The sequence below is a fragment of the Polypterus senegalus genome, chromosome 12 (assembly GCF_016835505.1).
Source record: "Polypterus senegalus isolate Bchr_013 chromosome 12, ASM1683550v1, whole genome shotgun sequence".
Classification (NCBI taxonomy): Eukaryota; Metazoa; Chordata; class Cladistia; order Polypteriformes; family Polypteridae; genus Polypterus; species Polypterus senegalus.
In genome coordinates, this window is record NC_053165.1 from 64,390,732 (window position 1) to 64,407,597 (window position 16,866).

General features: G+C 34.6%; 1 protein-coding gene across 2 annotated transcripts in view; it reads left to right on the forward strand.

The window, feature by feature from the left end:
* The first annotated feature begins 4,770 nt into the window (after window positions 1–4,770).
* The window catches only part of kntc1 (kinetochore associated 1), a 58,630-nt gene continuing 46,534 nt past the window's right edge, over window positions 4,771–16,866 (forward strand). The window contains exons 1-14 of one of the 2 annotated variants that reach the window (XM_039771938.1): window positions 4,771–4,899; window positions 6,426–6,579; window positions 6,858–6,978; window positions 7,166–7,281; window positions 7,617–7,695; window positions 8,301–8,378; window positions 9,154–9,188; window positions 9,888–9,998; window positions 10,107–10,200; window positions 10,784–10,836; window positions 12,993–13,105; window positions 13,178–13,232; window positions 14,090–14,188; window positions 16,245–16,288. In XM_039771938.1, coding sequence (XP_039627872.1) covers window positions 6,448–6,579; window positions 6,858–6,978; window positions 7,166–7,281; window positions 7,617–7,695; window positions 8,301–8,378; window positions 9,154–9,188; window positions 9,888–9,998; window positions 10,107–10,200; window positions 10,784–10,836; window positions 12,993–13,105; window positions 13,178–13,232; window positions 14,090–14,188; window positions 16,245–16,288 — 1,130 coding nt within the window. In that variant the 5' untranslated portion in view covers window positions 4,771–4,899; window positions 6,426–6,447. Of the gene's footprint in view, window positions 4,900–6,425; window positions 6,580–6,857; window positions 6,979–7,165; window positions 7,282–7,616; window positions 7,696–8,300; window positions 8,379–9,153; window positions 9,189–9,887; window positions 9,999–10,106; window positions 10,201–10,783; window positions 10,837–12,992; window positions 13,106–13,177; window positions 13,233–14,089; window positions 14,189–16,244; window positions 16,289–16,866 lie in introns of those variants that run through there. The other variant, XM_039771939.1, reaches the window with a different exon arrangement.

The window sequence follows — 16,866 nt, forward strand, 5'->3', positions numbered from 1 at the left end:
ACTTACTGCTGACACTTCAAACAACACAAGAAATGGTCTACCTCAATTAGTTGAACATCAACCACTACCAGGTAGTTTGTCACTTGTATAACATTTGTTCCAAGTATTTTATTTTCAAAGCTTTTTTTAATTTGTTTTCATCCTTAAAAATAATTAAAAGTTACATTTTAGCACATTTTAAATCCATAATTTATTTTTTTATCAACAAAGCCATTTTAAGACGATTCATTTTCCTTTAGTGTCCATCTTTAAAGCAGATCTCATAATAATTTTCCATTTCCCTCAGTCTTCCTTTCTTCTCTAAGTTCATTTTTTGAATATCATCATTGTTTCCTCTGACAATATTCACCCTTTCACAGAAAATGGGACATTAGCGATTAAGCAACTTGATGTTAGCTTGGAGAAATTAAGTGGATAGGAATGGTGAGCTTGGTTGGAATGAATAGCCTGTTCCTGTCAAGATTTTTGTTATGTTCCAAAAACAATTAAATAGCTTGGATCTCTCTCACAAATCACCATTACATTTATGCAAGGTTACTCTAAATTTTCTTATGATTGTGGGTGTGCGTGTGTGAGTGAATTCATTAATAAAGTGGCAGCCCATCCAGGGTCACTTTGTACCTTATGCGGTCCCAATATGATCATTTTAAAGACTGGTGCTTGAGTTTTATCATTTCCTGCTTGATTAAGCACTTCACAACCCTGGACTGTATATAGTAATATTATTAAAGTTGTCTGGATATTTTGTAATAGACATTCTTTTTCCAGTTCATTTTATCCTCATCTATTGTCCTTAGAATTTTGTTTGTTAATCTATTATCAAAGCTACTTAATACAGATGGGAGTCACAGGGGTTGAAACCTATTCTGACCTTATACAGTGGAAGGCTGAAACTAACCCTGCACAGATCACCAGTCTATTTCAGTGACGTACAACATAATTCTTGCTAATTATAAAAGGTAATTTAAAAAAAAATGAAATTGGTCTCAGTAAAATCCTTTCACTTCTCCATAAATCTCACATTATTCTAGAATGTTAATGTCATAAGAGTTAACATTTTTAATACTTACTATGGTTTACTATCGCTGTAGTCTAGGCAGCCTAAACAGTCTTCAACAACCACTCTTTTTCTGACATTTTCTAAACATTCCACTCATGCCTTTACCATTCCTTGATTTCTTTCATAATGGCCTGAGAATTGTCTATCAATCTGAGAGGATCTGGTTTCTGTTGAACAGTAAAATTTAACAACACTATTTTCCATATCAAGGTACAAGTGTAAATTTAACTGTGCGATAAAGATTAAATGTGGACTTTTTACGATGGACATTAGTCTTTATGTGCGATCTTAGACTTACACACAGATTGGGAGCATGCACTGAGCATGCACTAATAACACATTGCCACACCCACCACAAATAGCCTTTATATTCTGATGTACTTGTGTTAGCAAGTGTTTACTTTTCTATGTTGTATGTGATGGCTACACTTACATAGCACTTTCTAGACACTCAAAGTGCTTCACATAGACAGCAAGAAGCCACTTCATTCACCACCAATTTGTAGCATAGCATCCACCTGGATGACACAACAGCAGCCATTTTATGCCGGTACAGTCACCACACATTAGTTAGATAGATAGATTGATAGATAGATACTTTATTAATCCCAAAGGGAAATTAGGTGGCGAAGGACTAAGAGAGACGGTTAGCCAATTAGAGACAGGGGATGATTGGGGGCCAGAATTGATTGAGTTGTGGTGGGTAATTTAGCCAGGACTTCATGGGACAACCTACTCTTTTCAAAAGATGCACAGGGAACGTTCATGTCTACAGAGACACAGGACAGTGATTTTACATCTCATCCAAAAGATGGCACCAACTTTTACGGCACAGTGTCCCCGTCACTACAGAGGGGCATTGGGATCTGCACACAGACCACAAAGTAGGTGGCCCGTCATGTTCTCACCAACACCACTTCCAGCTGCAAACCAAGCTTTTCCTGGTTGGTCTACCGTCCAACTAACTGTTTTAAAGTGCAGGTGCTATGGCTTACTTTTTATTTTCTTGTGCATTATTCTTATAATTTATTTAATTCTGATTATTTTTTAGTGTTAGACTGGCTATTGTGCTATCCCAAGTTAATTCTTCTCTTGCATCCACTGATTACAGTATGCAGGGTTACCCTGAATTGCATTAAGCAGATGTAATAACTGATTGATTGATTTAGTATCTTTGGACATATACATTGGCAATAATCAAAGCAGCAATATGATGATGGACAACTATGCTTGTCTGTTGTGAATTTATTGAAACCCAATACCATAAAGCCCTGTAAACAGTTCAAGAAACAATAAAAGAAAAACACAGTACTAAAAATGTAAGTTGACATCAACTTATTAAACACTAACAAATCTAAATGTTTTTCCATTATAAAATTGACCATATATTTGGATTAAAATAAATCCTTTGTCTCAATAACTCAAGTTAGGAGACACTGAGTTGTTATGGCTGAATGTTCATTCTTCAGTATTCATAACAAGCAGAAAATGAGGGCTGTAGCAAGTTTTGTGTTTATTCTTTTCTTTATTTAATCACTTCGGAATGACAGAGTCTACAGTAGTGAAGTTAGTGTTGCTGCCTTACATCTCCAGGAAATGTTAGTATCAAATGTTAAAAATAGCATCAATGCCATCTCTCCCACTTTCTTTGTACATTTTTTCTCCAGGTTCTTCAGTGTCCCTTCTACAAGTCTTGAAGGAGTGAAGATTAAGTTGAAAGGAGGAGTGGCCCAGTTTGAGTAACTGTACCATCCATCTTCTTTGCAACAGATTGGTACAATGTGGCCAGCATTTGCTTTGGCTCAAGACAGGAAAAAAAAATTAGATCCCAAATTCCTCTTGATCCCCAGTTCACTATGTCAATAGAATACAAAGGCACCCAGGACTCCAGCAAGTATATAAAAAATTTCAAACAAATGTGTTATTCTTGCATTGTACTCACAAATACTCTTAACAATTCTTTGTTCATATCTCTCTCTATCTCTCTCTCTCTCTCTATATATATATATATATATATATATCTATATTTATATCTATATATATATATATATATATCTATATATATATAAAAAATCCAACATCTGTCTGTCTGCTTTTCACAAGAGAACTTCTTAACGGATTTAGATCAGGTTTTTTTCTATTATTTGCCTGAACATTCCAAATAATTTTGCGATTTCTCTCATCACGCTAAGTACCATAGTTCGGTTGCAGCACCGATTTAATCACAGAAATCCGAGAGATGGGCTGATGGCCAAGGGGAGGGGGAGGTAGGAGCTCAGGAGTAGGGAGCCGGGTGGGGCCCTCCTCACTTACGCACCAGCCTCCGTTTGAGTCAATCTACCTCTCGCCACGTGTTCAAGATAACTGCCAACTTTTTTCATTTTTGGCAAACTGATCACAGCTATATTCTTGCCCCTGATAGCAAAACCAAAAATACTGTATATCAAGAGGCCTTCGGATAAAAAAGCTATCAAAATAAATTCTTCTCAATACAAATTATTAATTTTTTTTAAATGTTTATACCGATTTTTAAAGTTTGTCCTGTTTCACTACTACGCGGATGGAACCGTGGGGACAGCTACCTTTCACAGTATGTGTATAGTTGAGTCGCTTGGCCTTGTTTCCATGTCTGAGGTGTTGCTTTTTGGCCACAGTTCTTCCACAAAGAACTCTTCTGGCTAGACTTCTCCAGAGAGTAGATGGGCGTACCTGAGTCCCACAGGTTTCTACAAATTCTGAGCTGATGGCTCTGCTGGATGTTTTCCAGTTTCTAAGGGAAGTAAGCATGATGTGTCTTTCATCTGCTGCAGTAAGTTTCCTTGGCTGGCCATTGTGCCTACGGTCCTCAATGTTGCCCGTTATTTTGTGCGTCAGCAAAAGAGCTTGAACAGCACATCTGGAAACCCCAGTCTGCTTTTAAAACTTTGCCTGGGATAGACCTTGTTTATGTAGTATAACTACATTATGTCTTGTTGCTGTGCTCTTGTGATATGAAACTGTCTTCCACAGCCTCACCTTGGTTACAGAGTTTGACTGTTCATCGCCCCCTTTTAAGTCTCCCAGCTGTTTCTGTTAATGACTGTGTTTCAACCTACATATGAAAATGATGATCATTAATATCTAATTGATATAACTGGTTAATCATACACCTGATTATAATCCTACAAAACCCTTGATTTTGTGCAAGTGTACCTATAATAATTGATGCTGGTTTGAAGGCAAAGAGTAGTCACACCAAATATCGACGGAATTTAGATTTTACTTCTGTAAGCTCATTTTGCATTTTGTAAACAATTAAACGTATACTTGTGAAAGCATTCTTACTTTACAGATTTTTTTCACACCTGTCTAAAACTTTTGCACAGTACGTTCTTTTAAAGACTTAAAATAGTTCATTATAGTATATGTTGATATAGGAACACACTGTACCTTATGTCTTCATGCCACTAATCATACATCTCAAAACGAACGTTACCTTCACAGTATTTATAAATTTGGACCCTTGTTTGAACTGTCCTTTGCTAATAAATTAACGTTGTCTTTACGCATGATATTCGTTGTATACCAGCTGTTTCAGACTCTGTACCAGCCCTGCGAACAGAGAATGCAAACCTTACACGGTGTGATATTTCCTGTAACAGGCGGGACTTCCGGGTTTTTACCAGCGAAATGTCTTCGCACCGGAAGAAATTACAGTCCCGCCAATTTTGAGAGCGTCATTCTGAAAGGAGTCTTTCGTATTGCGTAGAAGTAAGAAGCAGAAGACTTCTCTGTAAAATTCAACCGGCGCAGTGATGAATTAGAATTTTAATACGTGTTTGGATTATCATAATATTGCAGTAAGCTTTGCTTGTTTATGTCATTAAACTTGAAGTTGTCAATTTTTAGAAAAAGTCAAACTTACGTAATAATACGAAGTTTTGTTAATATGTTGTTTACATTTCTAATATCTAACCTTACAATGTATGTAATTTCTGATAACAAGCTGAGAATAAAATTATATAAAATATAATTGGTATTTTATTACAAACTGTTTTGTAACCGGTGGTGCAGTGGCTAGCGCTGCTGCCTCGCAGTTAGGAGACCCGGGTCCTCCCTGCATGGAGTTTGCATGTTCCCCCCCTTGCCTGCGTGGGTTTCCTCCCACAGTCCAAAGACATGCAGGTTAGGTGCATTGGTGTTTCTAAATTGTGCTTTGTGTGTGCGTGCGTGCGACCTGTGGTGGGCTAGCGCCCTGCCTGGGGTTTGTTTCCTGCCTTGCGCTCTGTGTTGGCTGGGATTGGCTCCAGCAGACCGCCGTGACCCTGTACTTAGGATACAGCGGGTTATAGGATGGATGGATGGATGTTATGTAACCTGTCGCAAAGTTAAAAGACTACTTTCAAGTTACCTTTTCAGCGACTTTTACACCAATGTTATTTACCTCAGTCTCGTGGAAAACCGTTAAAAGCCGTTTGGCAAATCGTTTCTTTTGCCACAAATGACCACCAATCGCTTTACATTAAACACCTGAATCAAAAGTACACCGACAGGTTAAGTTCAAGTTTATTTTCACTGGTTCGGAGTACATTGAAGTCAATATTTGCATGTGTGACCAACATATAGCAAATGCAGAATTTGTCAACACCTGTGAGCCACAAAGGTTTATCAGCAGCCTTCAGGTGGTTCATTCAAATGACCAAGTTGTAAGTCCTGCTGGTAGAGTACTGGGATCTGGGTGTGATTGTGACAAATCATCTTATAATTATTCCCTTCTTCTTCTTTCGGCTGCTTATAATTATTCAATCTGTACGCTTATTTCCTTCATTTTCAGTGTCTGACATTTCGGTATGTTTGTACTTAATGCAGTATTGTTATTATATTTGATTAGTTCTTGCTGATGATGATGATGATGATTCAAGCATCATCATCAAGTGAAAATGTAAAATTTTTGTTGGTCAAAAATATCTTTGTGGACGTAAATGTTTAATTACTTTTTGTACATTTTAAGCACAGCATTTTATATATATATATATATATATATATATAATATATATATATATATATATATATATATATAAACTGGGTCTCAAGTATATGATGCATTATAAGCCCATGTGCTTTGAAGCAAGAAAACTTTAAGTGACTTACTGTTGGTTAAAAATACATTCAAAGTTACTGGTCATGTGGGAAGTGAGACCAGTGGTGGAAAGATTAATACAAAAGAATGTCCACTATTGTTTGTTTTTGTTAATAGTAACTTTTATTTTTATCTAACTCAAATACCAAAATATTACCCTTTAAAAAGTTTTCATATTCATTCATATTTACTTTACTGTTCATTGATCTCTCATTCCTATGTGAATGTATTTGTTTTAAATATTAGGATTTGCACAGATATAGACAAAATGTGGAATGATGTAGAGCTTCTGACTAATGACGACACAGGCAGCGCTCGACTGTGTATTGATTCAAGACATGAGTGTGGCATTGCTCTATATCAGGTGGATACATTGGTCAAAGTTTCGTCATCTGAACTGGTAAGCTATAACAATGTTAGGATTATCCACTCCGGGTGTACGGCAGCATGTAAAATAACTAGGTCATGCTTGGGTCTGCCTCATGTATTTTCTGCATCATCTTAAGGAAATTAATATTCAGGGCCTGCTGACTATTTTGTATAATCATTGACAGGTAATTGTAATTTGAATTGTTTTATAAAGGGCAGTTTTCAACAACATAATCTATCTGATTTTTTATATTAAAATATTTAACTGGTGATTCATGTGATTTAACCACATTTTCTGTTTATTTCAAGGTTTCTTCTAATCCAAAGCTTTATGCAACTAGTAAACCAAATGGCTGTGTAATTGTTGCTGACAAATCTGTGATGTTACTTGACCAGAACTGTCAGTCTATCCTAATGCAGCTTCAGTTTGGTGAGATTTCAAAACTCTTTATCTGGGTAGTCCATTTTATGCAAGTGAGTTGCCATGTAACCTTAGTTAAATATGATGTCACAGGAGAAAAGTAAAGGAACTTGTAGATTTGGACGTTTAATTTGTCCTTTGAGTAACTGTTTAGAGACAAATTAAACACAAAATAATTTGTTTTTTCCTACCCCAGACACTCTGGTAGATACTGTGGATCTTTGCTACAATGGTCTCTTTCTGGTAGTTGGAGAAAGAAATGGAAACCTTCATCTTAATTTTGTGCCATTAAAGAAGACAGTTTTAACAACGGTTAGACTTGTTTTCCATTCACTCATTTATGGTATTTTTAGCTTAAATTATATTTTATGTTTGGGTGGCAGAAATGGGAGTCAAATGCAGTTAATCATTATTTAAGAGGTGCCCAGTTTATTTACCATAGAAGTACTTTTTTTGGAAAATGGGTGTTAAAGGCATGGTTCCACTGTAGAAAGGGTTTTGTATTAGTTAATTATTATAATCGTTATTTATTATTTTTTCAAGCATAATGCAAATACTAAAAAAAAAAAAATTAAAGTAACTTTTTTCCATCATTTATATACTTTCAACCTGTGTCCCTACAGCCTTATTTTGTTTTTCTTTTTTAGGAGCTGATAAATAATGAATATGATGAAGCTCAAAAAACGTACAAAAATATTATTATTCAGGAGGATAAATTTGAATTGGGTAAGTTTTTTTTTTTCATATTTCATCATTTGCCATTCTGCCTTCTCTAATTAAATAATTAAAAACTATGTAAAACATTAAAAGCAAATTTGTTGTTTGAGTTAATTTCAACAATTGTAGTAATGAAAAATTTAGCTTTAAAATGCAGATTTTTTTTTTCTGTAAATTGTTTACTCTTAGGTTTTTCTTTTTTTTTTTCTTTTCTGGAATATCTGTTTATGCATACAACTTGCTATACTGTGTCACAATTCTGAAAATAATTTTGTGTAAGCTCAATGCCCTCTTTACTAGACTAATGACCTCAATTACTTTTTAAAAAATTGTAATCTATTTTTGTTAATTCATTTAATATATTTTAAATTTAGATGTTGCATACTGTTCACTTGGCTTCCCAATCCTCAGTTGTACTGTTCTGGCCTAAAAATTATTGGTGTTTTCTTGGCACACACATAATAGCCAAGTAATTGATTCGGTAGTTCCTGTGCTAGTACTTTCTAAGTCAACTGATTTATAAGTAAACTAGAGAAAATATTTGCAGCAGAACATATCCACATTATTTTCTGTTGCATACTATTATTAATTTGAATAATTTGCTCCTGTTTTAGGGAACTATCACATGATCCTTCTTGTTTCTAATGGTTTCTTTCACATTTCAAATCTGCAGCTGTCAAAAATTCATCAAGGTATTTTATCATGTACTACAATAATGAATATTAAATATATTTAAATATAAACAAATTGTAAAGTTTATTTGACACATTTCTTGATGTTGTACGTCTAACTGTAGGATTGTATCATGGTGTGCAAATATTCCTTTTGGTACTTTTTAACACTTTTGTTGTGTATTTATGATTCTGGTGCATGAAATCAATAAAAAGAACAATGTTTCATTATTTAACAGCATAAATGACATGCTATTTTTTAACTTAAGAGTAAAACTAGTGGTTTAAGCTATATTCCTGACTGATCCACTGCCTAAATGCTACAGGGTTACCAGTCTGCACATAAATAAAAGTGCCCAATTTTTCAAATCCTTTATCGTATTTTAAAGGTGCTCAACTGCTTTATAAAGTCCAGTCTACCTGTAATTGTAGAATCTTTTCTCACCACTCTAGAGAGGCCTTTGACTTTCCTTAAAGTTAATTTCCTGTGGAAACACCAGGGAGGATTCAAGTTTGATCAGTAAAACGATAGCTTTGCTTTGAATACTACGGTCTGCAATTTTATTATTTATTAGGAGCACATAGGTTCTAATTAATCTTTAATCATGATGCTTGCTACATTCGGAGATGAGAGAAACAGAATACATGACTCTTAAGTGTCTTACCGTATCAAACTGGCTGCATTTGAGGCATTCGTAGTATTTTTGGTAAATGTATACGTGTTATTGTTTTGAACCATATTCTGTTGGATACAGAGCTTTTATGTATTTTTTTTTTCTTTTTTGCTTAATTTCAGCAATTGAGAAAATGGACTTTGAGAGCATTAAAGAGGTATTTGTTTAAATCCAAAATTCTTAGTAGAGATTTTCAAATAATAGCACTGTCCTAAAGCCGTTTTATTTTCTTTTTCTTCATTTTTTTATATTCTTAAGGTGCTCTGTAAAATAACAATGGTTCTCTAGAAAATATTCTGTCCTTGACAACACTACTATTAATGAAAGCATATTATCACTTTGTTTACATTTTCAAAAATATTTGTAGTTGAAAGTTTCTGGCTAGGTCAGGCAGAGCTGCCATAGCCTACATTTTCTCCCTATTTATGTGCTTTCTAGTTCTTTAGTGTACTGTATATTTTTTGTCATGCAGTTAAAGGAGAGGTGAAGTTTGTGTTTTTGTTTATGTTTTTAAAGTAAAAGGCTGTATTTTGATAGTAACTACAGGTCAATTGAAATTGCAAGAGTGAGCTCTAGTGTTTAAGCATTCAATACCATTTTTAAAATTGTAATACTGTAGCATAAATAAAAATTTTTGAACTAAAAAAATCAAGTTGACATACTTTTTTTGTTTATGATTCCAATGCCCAGGTTTAGTATGCATTATATTCCTATTGTACTTGAAAGTTCTACACACATGGTAACACATAGCTGATAACACTCAAAATACAATAGTTAACATACAGATTTGATGAGTAATACATTGTTTTTCTCAATGTTTTAGGTTAACCACAAATATATATTTTTTTATTTTTAGCTTCAGATGCCAATCAAAAAAACATTCTATTCTACAGAGAAGACCCACAGTTTTGAGTGCCATTATGCCACAGCTGGATTTCTTCAAAGTGGCTGTCAACTTATAATTGGAGTATGACCTTGGTTTGCTTTCTTGGTTATACCACATTTTTTTGAGAAATAAACTTTGTTTCTGCCTTTATGTCTTATGTTTTATTTTAATAGTAATGTTGTTTTGTAGGGTTCTGGAGACAATACCTTATCAAAATGGCATATGGATCCAACTCAGAAATCAATATCTGTTCAGAGTCTGCTGGATTTAAGTTTAATACAAGGTATTATTTTTACATGCTAATGTTAGGTAGAGTCAAAAGACAACCTTAATAATATTGTTTCATATACTGTTAATTTCATAATTTGCTTATAATAAAGATTGTGGTGTATAGTATAAATCAATTCAGTAAGCAGTTCCAGGGCAGAATTGTCCACTTTATAGTATGTCAAATGCAGTTAGTAAATTAGTGTAATATTTACAAATGATGTACTGTGTATAAAGAGTTAAGTTTCAGCTGTGTACCCTCCTGTGCCTTTACAGAACTGTGATGCCAAGATGTGTGAATGCAAACCAAAAGACTGTCAGTTACTTTTCTGGTACTGACTCTATTTGTGGCATTGAGAAATCTGTTTAACATATTTGTTCTTCAGTTGCAGTAATGTGAAAACATTACTTTTTAGAAAATTTGAAGAGTGGACCACAAAACCATATCGTGACTAGAGATGTAAGATAGATTAGTCCTCTGGTAGTTTACTGAAAACCTCATATTATATAAGTGCCTGATAATTGTGTTTAAACTAAACCGCTCATCATAATCTGTATCGCTATTGTGTAACCATTATTTATTTATTTTTTTCTGAAAGGTGTAAGAAAATGTCAGATTCTGGATAATTTGCTTTTTGTTTTGGATACTGAGGTAAATGTTTGGTATTAACTAGAAAATAATATTATAACGTACTGCTCTATCATGTTATTTGTTTAGTGAAACGTTATAAAGTTTGCAATACGTTATCATTATTGTGAGTTACTGGAAGGCTTAATTTGATGCCACCAAGTTCCCTCGTCCCTTGTCATTTGTTCTTTTTTTGTATAGCTAATCTTATTATTTTTCTTTTGTTTCAATGTAAACAATGGTTTGAAAAAGAACATTGTTAGAGTTAAAATGTTGAATAAGGGGAACAAATGGAATAATGATGTGAGGAAAAGGACAGTGGTACAGCATTTAAACTATTTGAAATCAGCTAAATGGTTGACCAACCTGTACAGTGTTTTTGTTTTTTGAGGTTTGGAAAGGAATGTTCCTCATTCTAGTTTACAAAAGAAAGGTTTATCCATTGGAGTGTTGATCCTGTCTAGCTATCAAGGTTTTGATGCAGTTAATGAAATTTAATTTAGAGAGCTTTGGGAGACGGGGAGTGAAGTTTAGCAAAATTTAGATTGATTTTACCTTACCTAGGAATGGAGCAGCAGATGTTTGCTGTCAGGCATTTGCAGGAAAAGCATCTGGCGAAGGGAAAGAAGATCCATTATTTATGTGTAATTGTGGAAAAGGAGTGTGAGTGGGCGCCATGAGAGGTGGGAAGGTGGGCTTTGAGAAAGTTGGAATTCTGAGTGGCTGCAGTAATTTCAGTATGTGAGGAAGCACAAATGGTGATCAGGATAGGAGATTCTGATAGTAAAAGTTTTGTGGTGAAGGTGATGCTATACCATAGTTCCGTTTAGAGTCCTTTTTATTTTTGTGATAGTGGTGGAGGTGTTGACCAGAGAAGTATGTAAGGATTGTTATGAAGATTATTGTATGCCCCAATCTTGTTTGGATGGCAAGAAGTAAAGCTGAATTGAGGGAGATGACACTGAAAAAGAAAGCTAGTTTTTTAAGCAAATTATCTTCAGGTAATGCACAAAAGGCCAAAGTGGTGTATGGAGATGTACGGGCAGGAGCCATATAAGAGGTGGATAATCGTGTGGCGTTTGTATTAAAGGTTGTGTAAGAAGCTCAGCTCTTTACTCACTTTTGATGATGGTGCATGAAAGATGTAGTGGTGTGAAGTATGTTCTGCAGGGAGCCAAAGTAGGTTTTGTTTATAGAATTTGTGTAAGTTGGGAAATGAATGCTAATGTAATTAGTGTAAGTTTAGATATTGGCAATCGTGCAATTTTACAGAAAGTAGTAATATTTTTGCCTCCTAGGTGACACATTAAGTGTAGGTGGAGATGTTGGATCAATAGTGAGTGGTATTTAAGGTGAAAGAAATTCCAGGAATTATGACTTCTAAAGGAACCTCCCTTTCATTGAAGGGTGTAAAGGTTTATTCATTTATGTTTTTGTGCAAGCTTGGAGGAATAGTAGATTTGGAGTGAGGTAATGGTAATGAAAGCGTAAAGCTAAGCTGAAAAGAATGATGATAATCAGATGTGTGAAAAGTTGAGTCAGAGGGCATTGTGCTGAAGTGTAACAGAGTAAATAGTGTTGTGCATGTCAAATGAAAGGCAGAGGATGTTTTGATAAAGATTTGTATAGAGGTGAGGGTAATTGATGCCTAAAGGGGGAATCTAAAGGAGATGTGGTTGGGGGTGGTGTCGGATGATGTGAAATGAAACGAGTCTTAAAATATTCCTAGAATCATCTGCAATGGACATAAAAAATGGTGGCAACCAACTAGCCCAGATAAACCCAGAAATCTTGTTTTGAAACAAAGTTTGATCTGAATTTAAACGAATATGGAACATTTTGAGTGATTGTCAATATTTTTAGGTGTTTTCCTTGTGATATGAAAAAGTGTATTTCAAATGTGATCAGTAGATCACTTTATATAATATGTAGTTGTGATAAATTGTCCAATTTTTTAAAATAAATTTGTTACTGTCTGGCAAATGTTGTTGCCATCTCAATGAAGGGAATACAAGACTAACATTAGAAATGCTTATAGGTGCTGAAATAAGAGTACAAAATAAGAACAAAAAATAGTTGTTAATGTGTGTTGTACAAAGTTGATTTTTATTTTATGGGTTTGGTGCCTTTACATAAGGAAAACTGCAGAATAACTACATTTTGTATTATTTATTTTTAAGAACATCTTGAGACTGTTTGATGTTCACAGCCTTGTTCTTGTCTGGCATTGGCCCTCAGTAAACATCCATGATTTTCTGCTAACTGCTGAGGGTGATACCTGTTCATCTACAATGTAAGTCTGAAAGCCATAACTTTTATTGATTGCTAATGTTTAGGATTTTCAAAGCTTTTATTTGTTTTTCAGGCAGAGTATTGCAAATTTAAAACTTATAGTCCTCACTGTTCAAAATAACCAACAGGTGAGTAATTGGAGAAACATCAACCTTTCACTGGTTCTGTAAAGAACAGCAGCATCTTGAATGTTTGTTTAATTTTATTTTATTGTTCTCCATTCATTTGTTCATTTTTGGAATCTGTCTAATTCCAAATATGCACAGAGTACGAGGCAGAATCCAGCCCTGGACACTTGATAGACGTTCATTCATTCATTCATACTAGTTAATTTAAATATACCAGCTGACTTAAAATGCATTAATCGGTGATAAAGAAGAAATCTTCTGAGTTTTCTATTGGGATACCTGAGTAATGACTGGTGAAAATGTGACACTGCTGTCATATGTGGAAAGAAAGGACTATAGTTCAGTCATATCAAGCAGTGATAGCCATTAGCAACACTAATAATGTATAGGTTAGATTAAAAAAAAAAAAAAAAGATAAACCGATTAAAGAAAAGTATCAGCTTCTATAAAAAACATAAATTTCTCATGGATTCAAACATTTCCAAGCTATTGCCACTAGGTGGCACTTAGACTATGCTGTTTTTTCCCCCCCATCTCTTTTTGCAGAGAAGAACAATGTGTCTTCTCAACTGTAAAAACATTATTTAATGATTTTTCTTTGTTATATGCACATCACTTTTTACTTTTTACAATATTCTTTTGCTAAGGGGCTGAACTAGAATCTGCTTTATATATCCTACTGTGTTATCATGTGCAGACACTATACTCACTGTATTTGCTGTTTAATGGTTGAGTATATATTGTTGCAGTATAGCCTGAAACTAAAGCTACTTCTAGTACATTGTCAGTACAAGATCATTGTTAATTTCATGCATGTTACTGTTTTTTTAGTTTTAAGGACAATACTTTTTTTGCAGATGAGAAACCTCATGGTTTATTCCCTTCCTTCAATTAACTTGCTGTACTCCCTTGAAGTATCTGATGTAGCTGCATTAGTCCAAACAGAAATTGGCACGGTAATTGGTTATTCTGAGACTTTTTCTTGTCCTGTTTTATGTACTACAGTATGTAATTTATTTGTTTCACATGAAATTTTGTTAATGTTAAATTCAATAGTTTAAAATTTGTTTCATATTTCACTTTAAAATTCTTCAGATAGTACATTCATTTATAAATTCAAGGTGCAAGTAAAGTGGTGGCTGGTTACACATTTAAATTATGCTGCATTCATGTGCTAAGGGACAAAAAGGATATTCCCAGTAGGAAGTTTAACATGAACATGGTATGAAGTTGGAGCTAACAATGTGTGACAATTTTGAAGAAATAATGCTATGTAAATATAGCAGGTTGTTACATGATGTTTTTTTTTTCTTCTTCCAGTAATATTAAAAAAACAATAACCATAAATATTCATTAGTATTCATAAATAACCTTTTTTGTGGCTTGCGTTTGGAGAGATGCAACACATACTCAGAGTGTTTAGTTTGCATTTCTTTATCAAAAAGGAAATATAGGAAAATATAGCTTTTCTTTAATTGCTAGTTTGTGCAGGCTATTTACAAATCATGAAGTAACAGATTCCAGTATCACGTGAAAGCAGTGGTAAATATACTTGTCAAAGCAGCAGATGGTGGTTGTATGTGTGTTTCATATAAAGGCTATATTTGGACAAAAATGTGAAACATGAAATGGTTTATGATTTCTTATCACTAAACTTCTTAAAAAAAAAAAAAAAAAAAGAGTACTATTTTACTATTCTCAAATTCTAGTGAACTGTTTCAGAATGGTGGCTTATCAGGAAGTTGCCAAAATTCTTTGTATATTACGTAAGAGTTATTTTTAAGCAGGATTTTTTTTCTCAACCTTTTTTGAGTTCCAGATCCCATTTTTTTTTTTTTTTTTATAAATATATAAATGAGTTCCTTTACATGGAGCATGCCTGCATTACGCTGGGTTGTGGAGTTGGGTTTGGCAAGGGCAATTGATTTTAGTATCAATGAGCCACCACAACTATAACATATTCAGCAACGAGTTTTATAAACTGCATACATGTATTTTAGTAGAAAGGATGAGTGAAATGTGCCTGCTTTACACTGCAAAATAATTGATCCTGGCTTTTTTGAACCATGTCGAACTGGCTATATTTTGTTTCTAAATTCACTATCTGTAGCTACAAATAGTAATTTATCCTTTGTGACCACCAGTGGTGTGCTAGATCTACAACACTTGACACAAGCAGACACCAGGCAAAAGTCCAGAAATACACTTGTTTATCTGAAGTGTGGGAAATGCTTCCTTTCATTTCCCTATCACTACACTGTGTACAGTATTTGGCACAATAAACACACTTTTATACTTTCTTTGTCTTCTTATTTCATCTTCCGCCTCCATTCCTCCTCTGGCAAATGTTGTGTATCTCTTTCTCTCCCTCCCTGTGAAGAGAGGCAGCTCCTTTTATGCTGTACCTGGGAGTACTCCAGGTAGCTGGTTAGGGAGGTCTGGAATCACTCCCAGGTTTGGTGAAAGCCTAAAGAAGGGCTCAGCAGCTCCACCTTCTGGCTGCCATGGAACCAAACAGGGCTTTGCCAGACTCTTAATTCTGATTCACTGTGGGAATCTTAGGTGCTGCTGCAAGGCAAGGGGGCTGGCATCTATTGCTTCCTGCAAGGCAGTGCCTGTGTACATCTGCTCCCCAGTCTTTCCACTACGACAACCTTGTGGCAGGGAAAGCGTGCTGGCCATTCTTCACACTGGTCAATATTTACCTGCGGTTTGTATGAGCAAAGTCACATTGAAACTTATTTGCCCCTGTCATGGTGCTGCAAATCATTTCATTTGTGGTGTGTTGTGTGGAAATTCAACAAATTGGTGCCCTTACTCATGTATGAAAGACTGTCCTAGCAAAGTCTAAGTTTATGTTAGGATACTTTTTTTTTTTTTTTTAAATTAGGCTACGAAGGACAAATGCAGCTCATTAATATAGCAACAAGGTTTAAAAATGTATTTTTTCTGTATTATTTCATTGTCAATCTAAGCAAATACAAAATTAGTCTTTTTGTTTTTTATATATAGGATACTATTTACTTGTTGGAAGGAATATATGAAAATCAACAAAGGTATGTTGGGGAATTCTAAAAAGTGAATTTTTTATTCCATGTTTTTGCTATGAAATGGCAATCGGCAGGAAATATCTTTGTTTGTGCACAAATAATATTCTTTCACCCCAAAGTCAAGATAAATATTTAAAAGTTAATATATGAAAATAAAAAGTGATCATGGTTTCCTTTAAAAACATTGCTAAAGAAAGGTTCAATTGTAAAGAGAAGTTGGGTAAAAGTCACTGCGAGAAAAATCGCAAACATAAATAATCCACTTAATCAACTTGGGAAATTGTACCACGTGACCGTAGTACCCTCACAATGCAGGTAATGTGCCTCATTTGGGACTCCATGAGCAACCACTCATTCAACACAAAGTCATACTAGTGGTAGCCCACAATTCTGCGAAGAGACTCAGTACTGAAGGAGTCCAGTCTTTGTCTCAGGTTACTGGACAGCGTCCATGTTTTGCAACCATATAGCAAGACAGGAAGCACCAGGACTCTAAAAAATTGGACCTTCTTCCTTTTAAAAGATATTTGGAGTGCCACACTCCTCTTTCCAGTAACCTCATGACCCCCATGCTCTCTCAATCA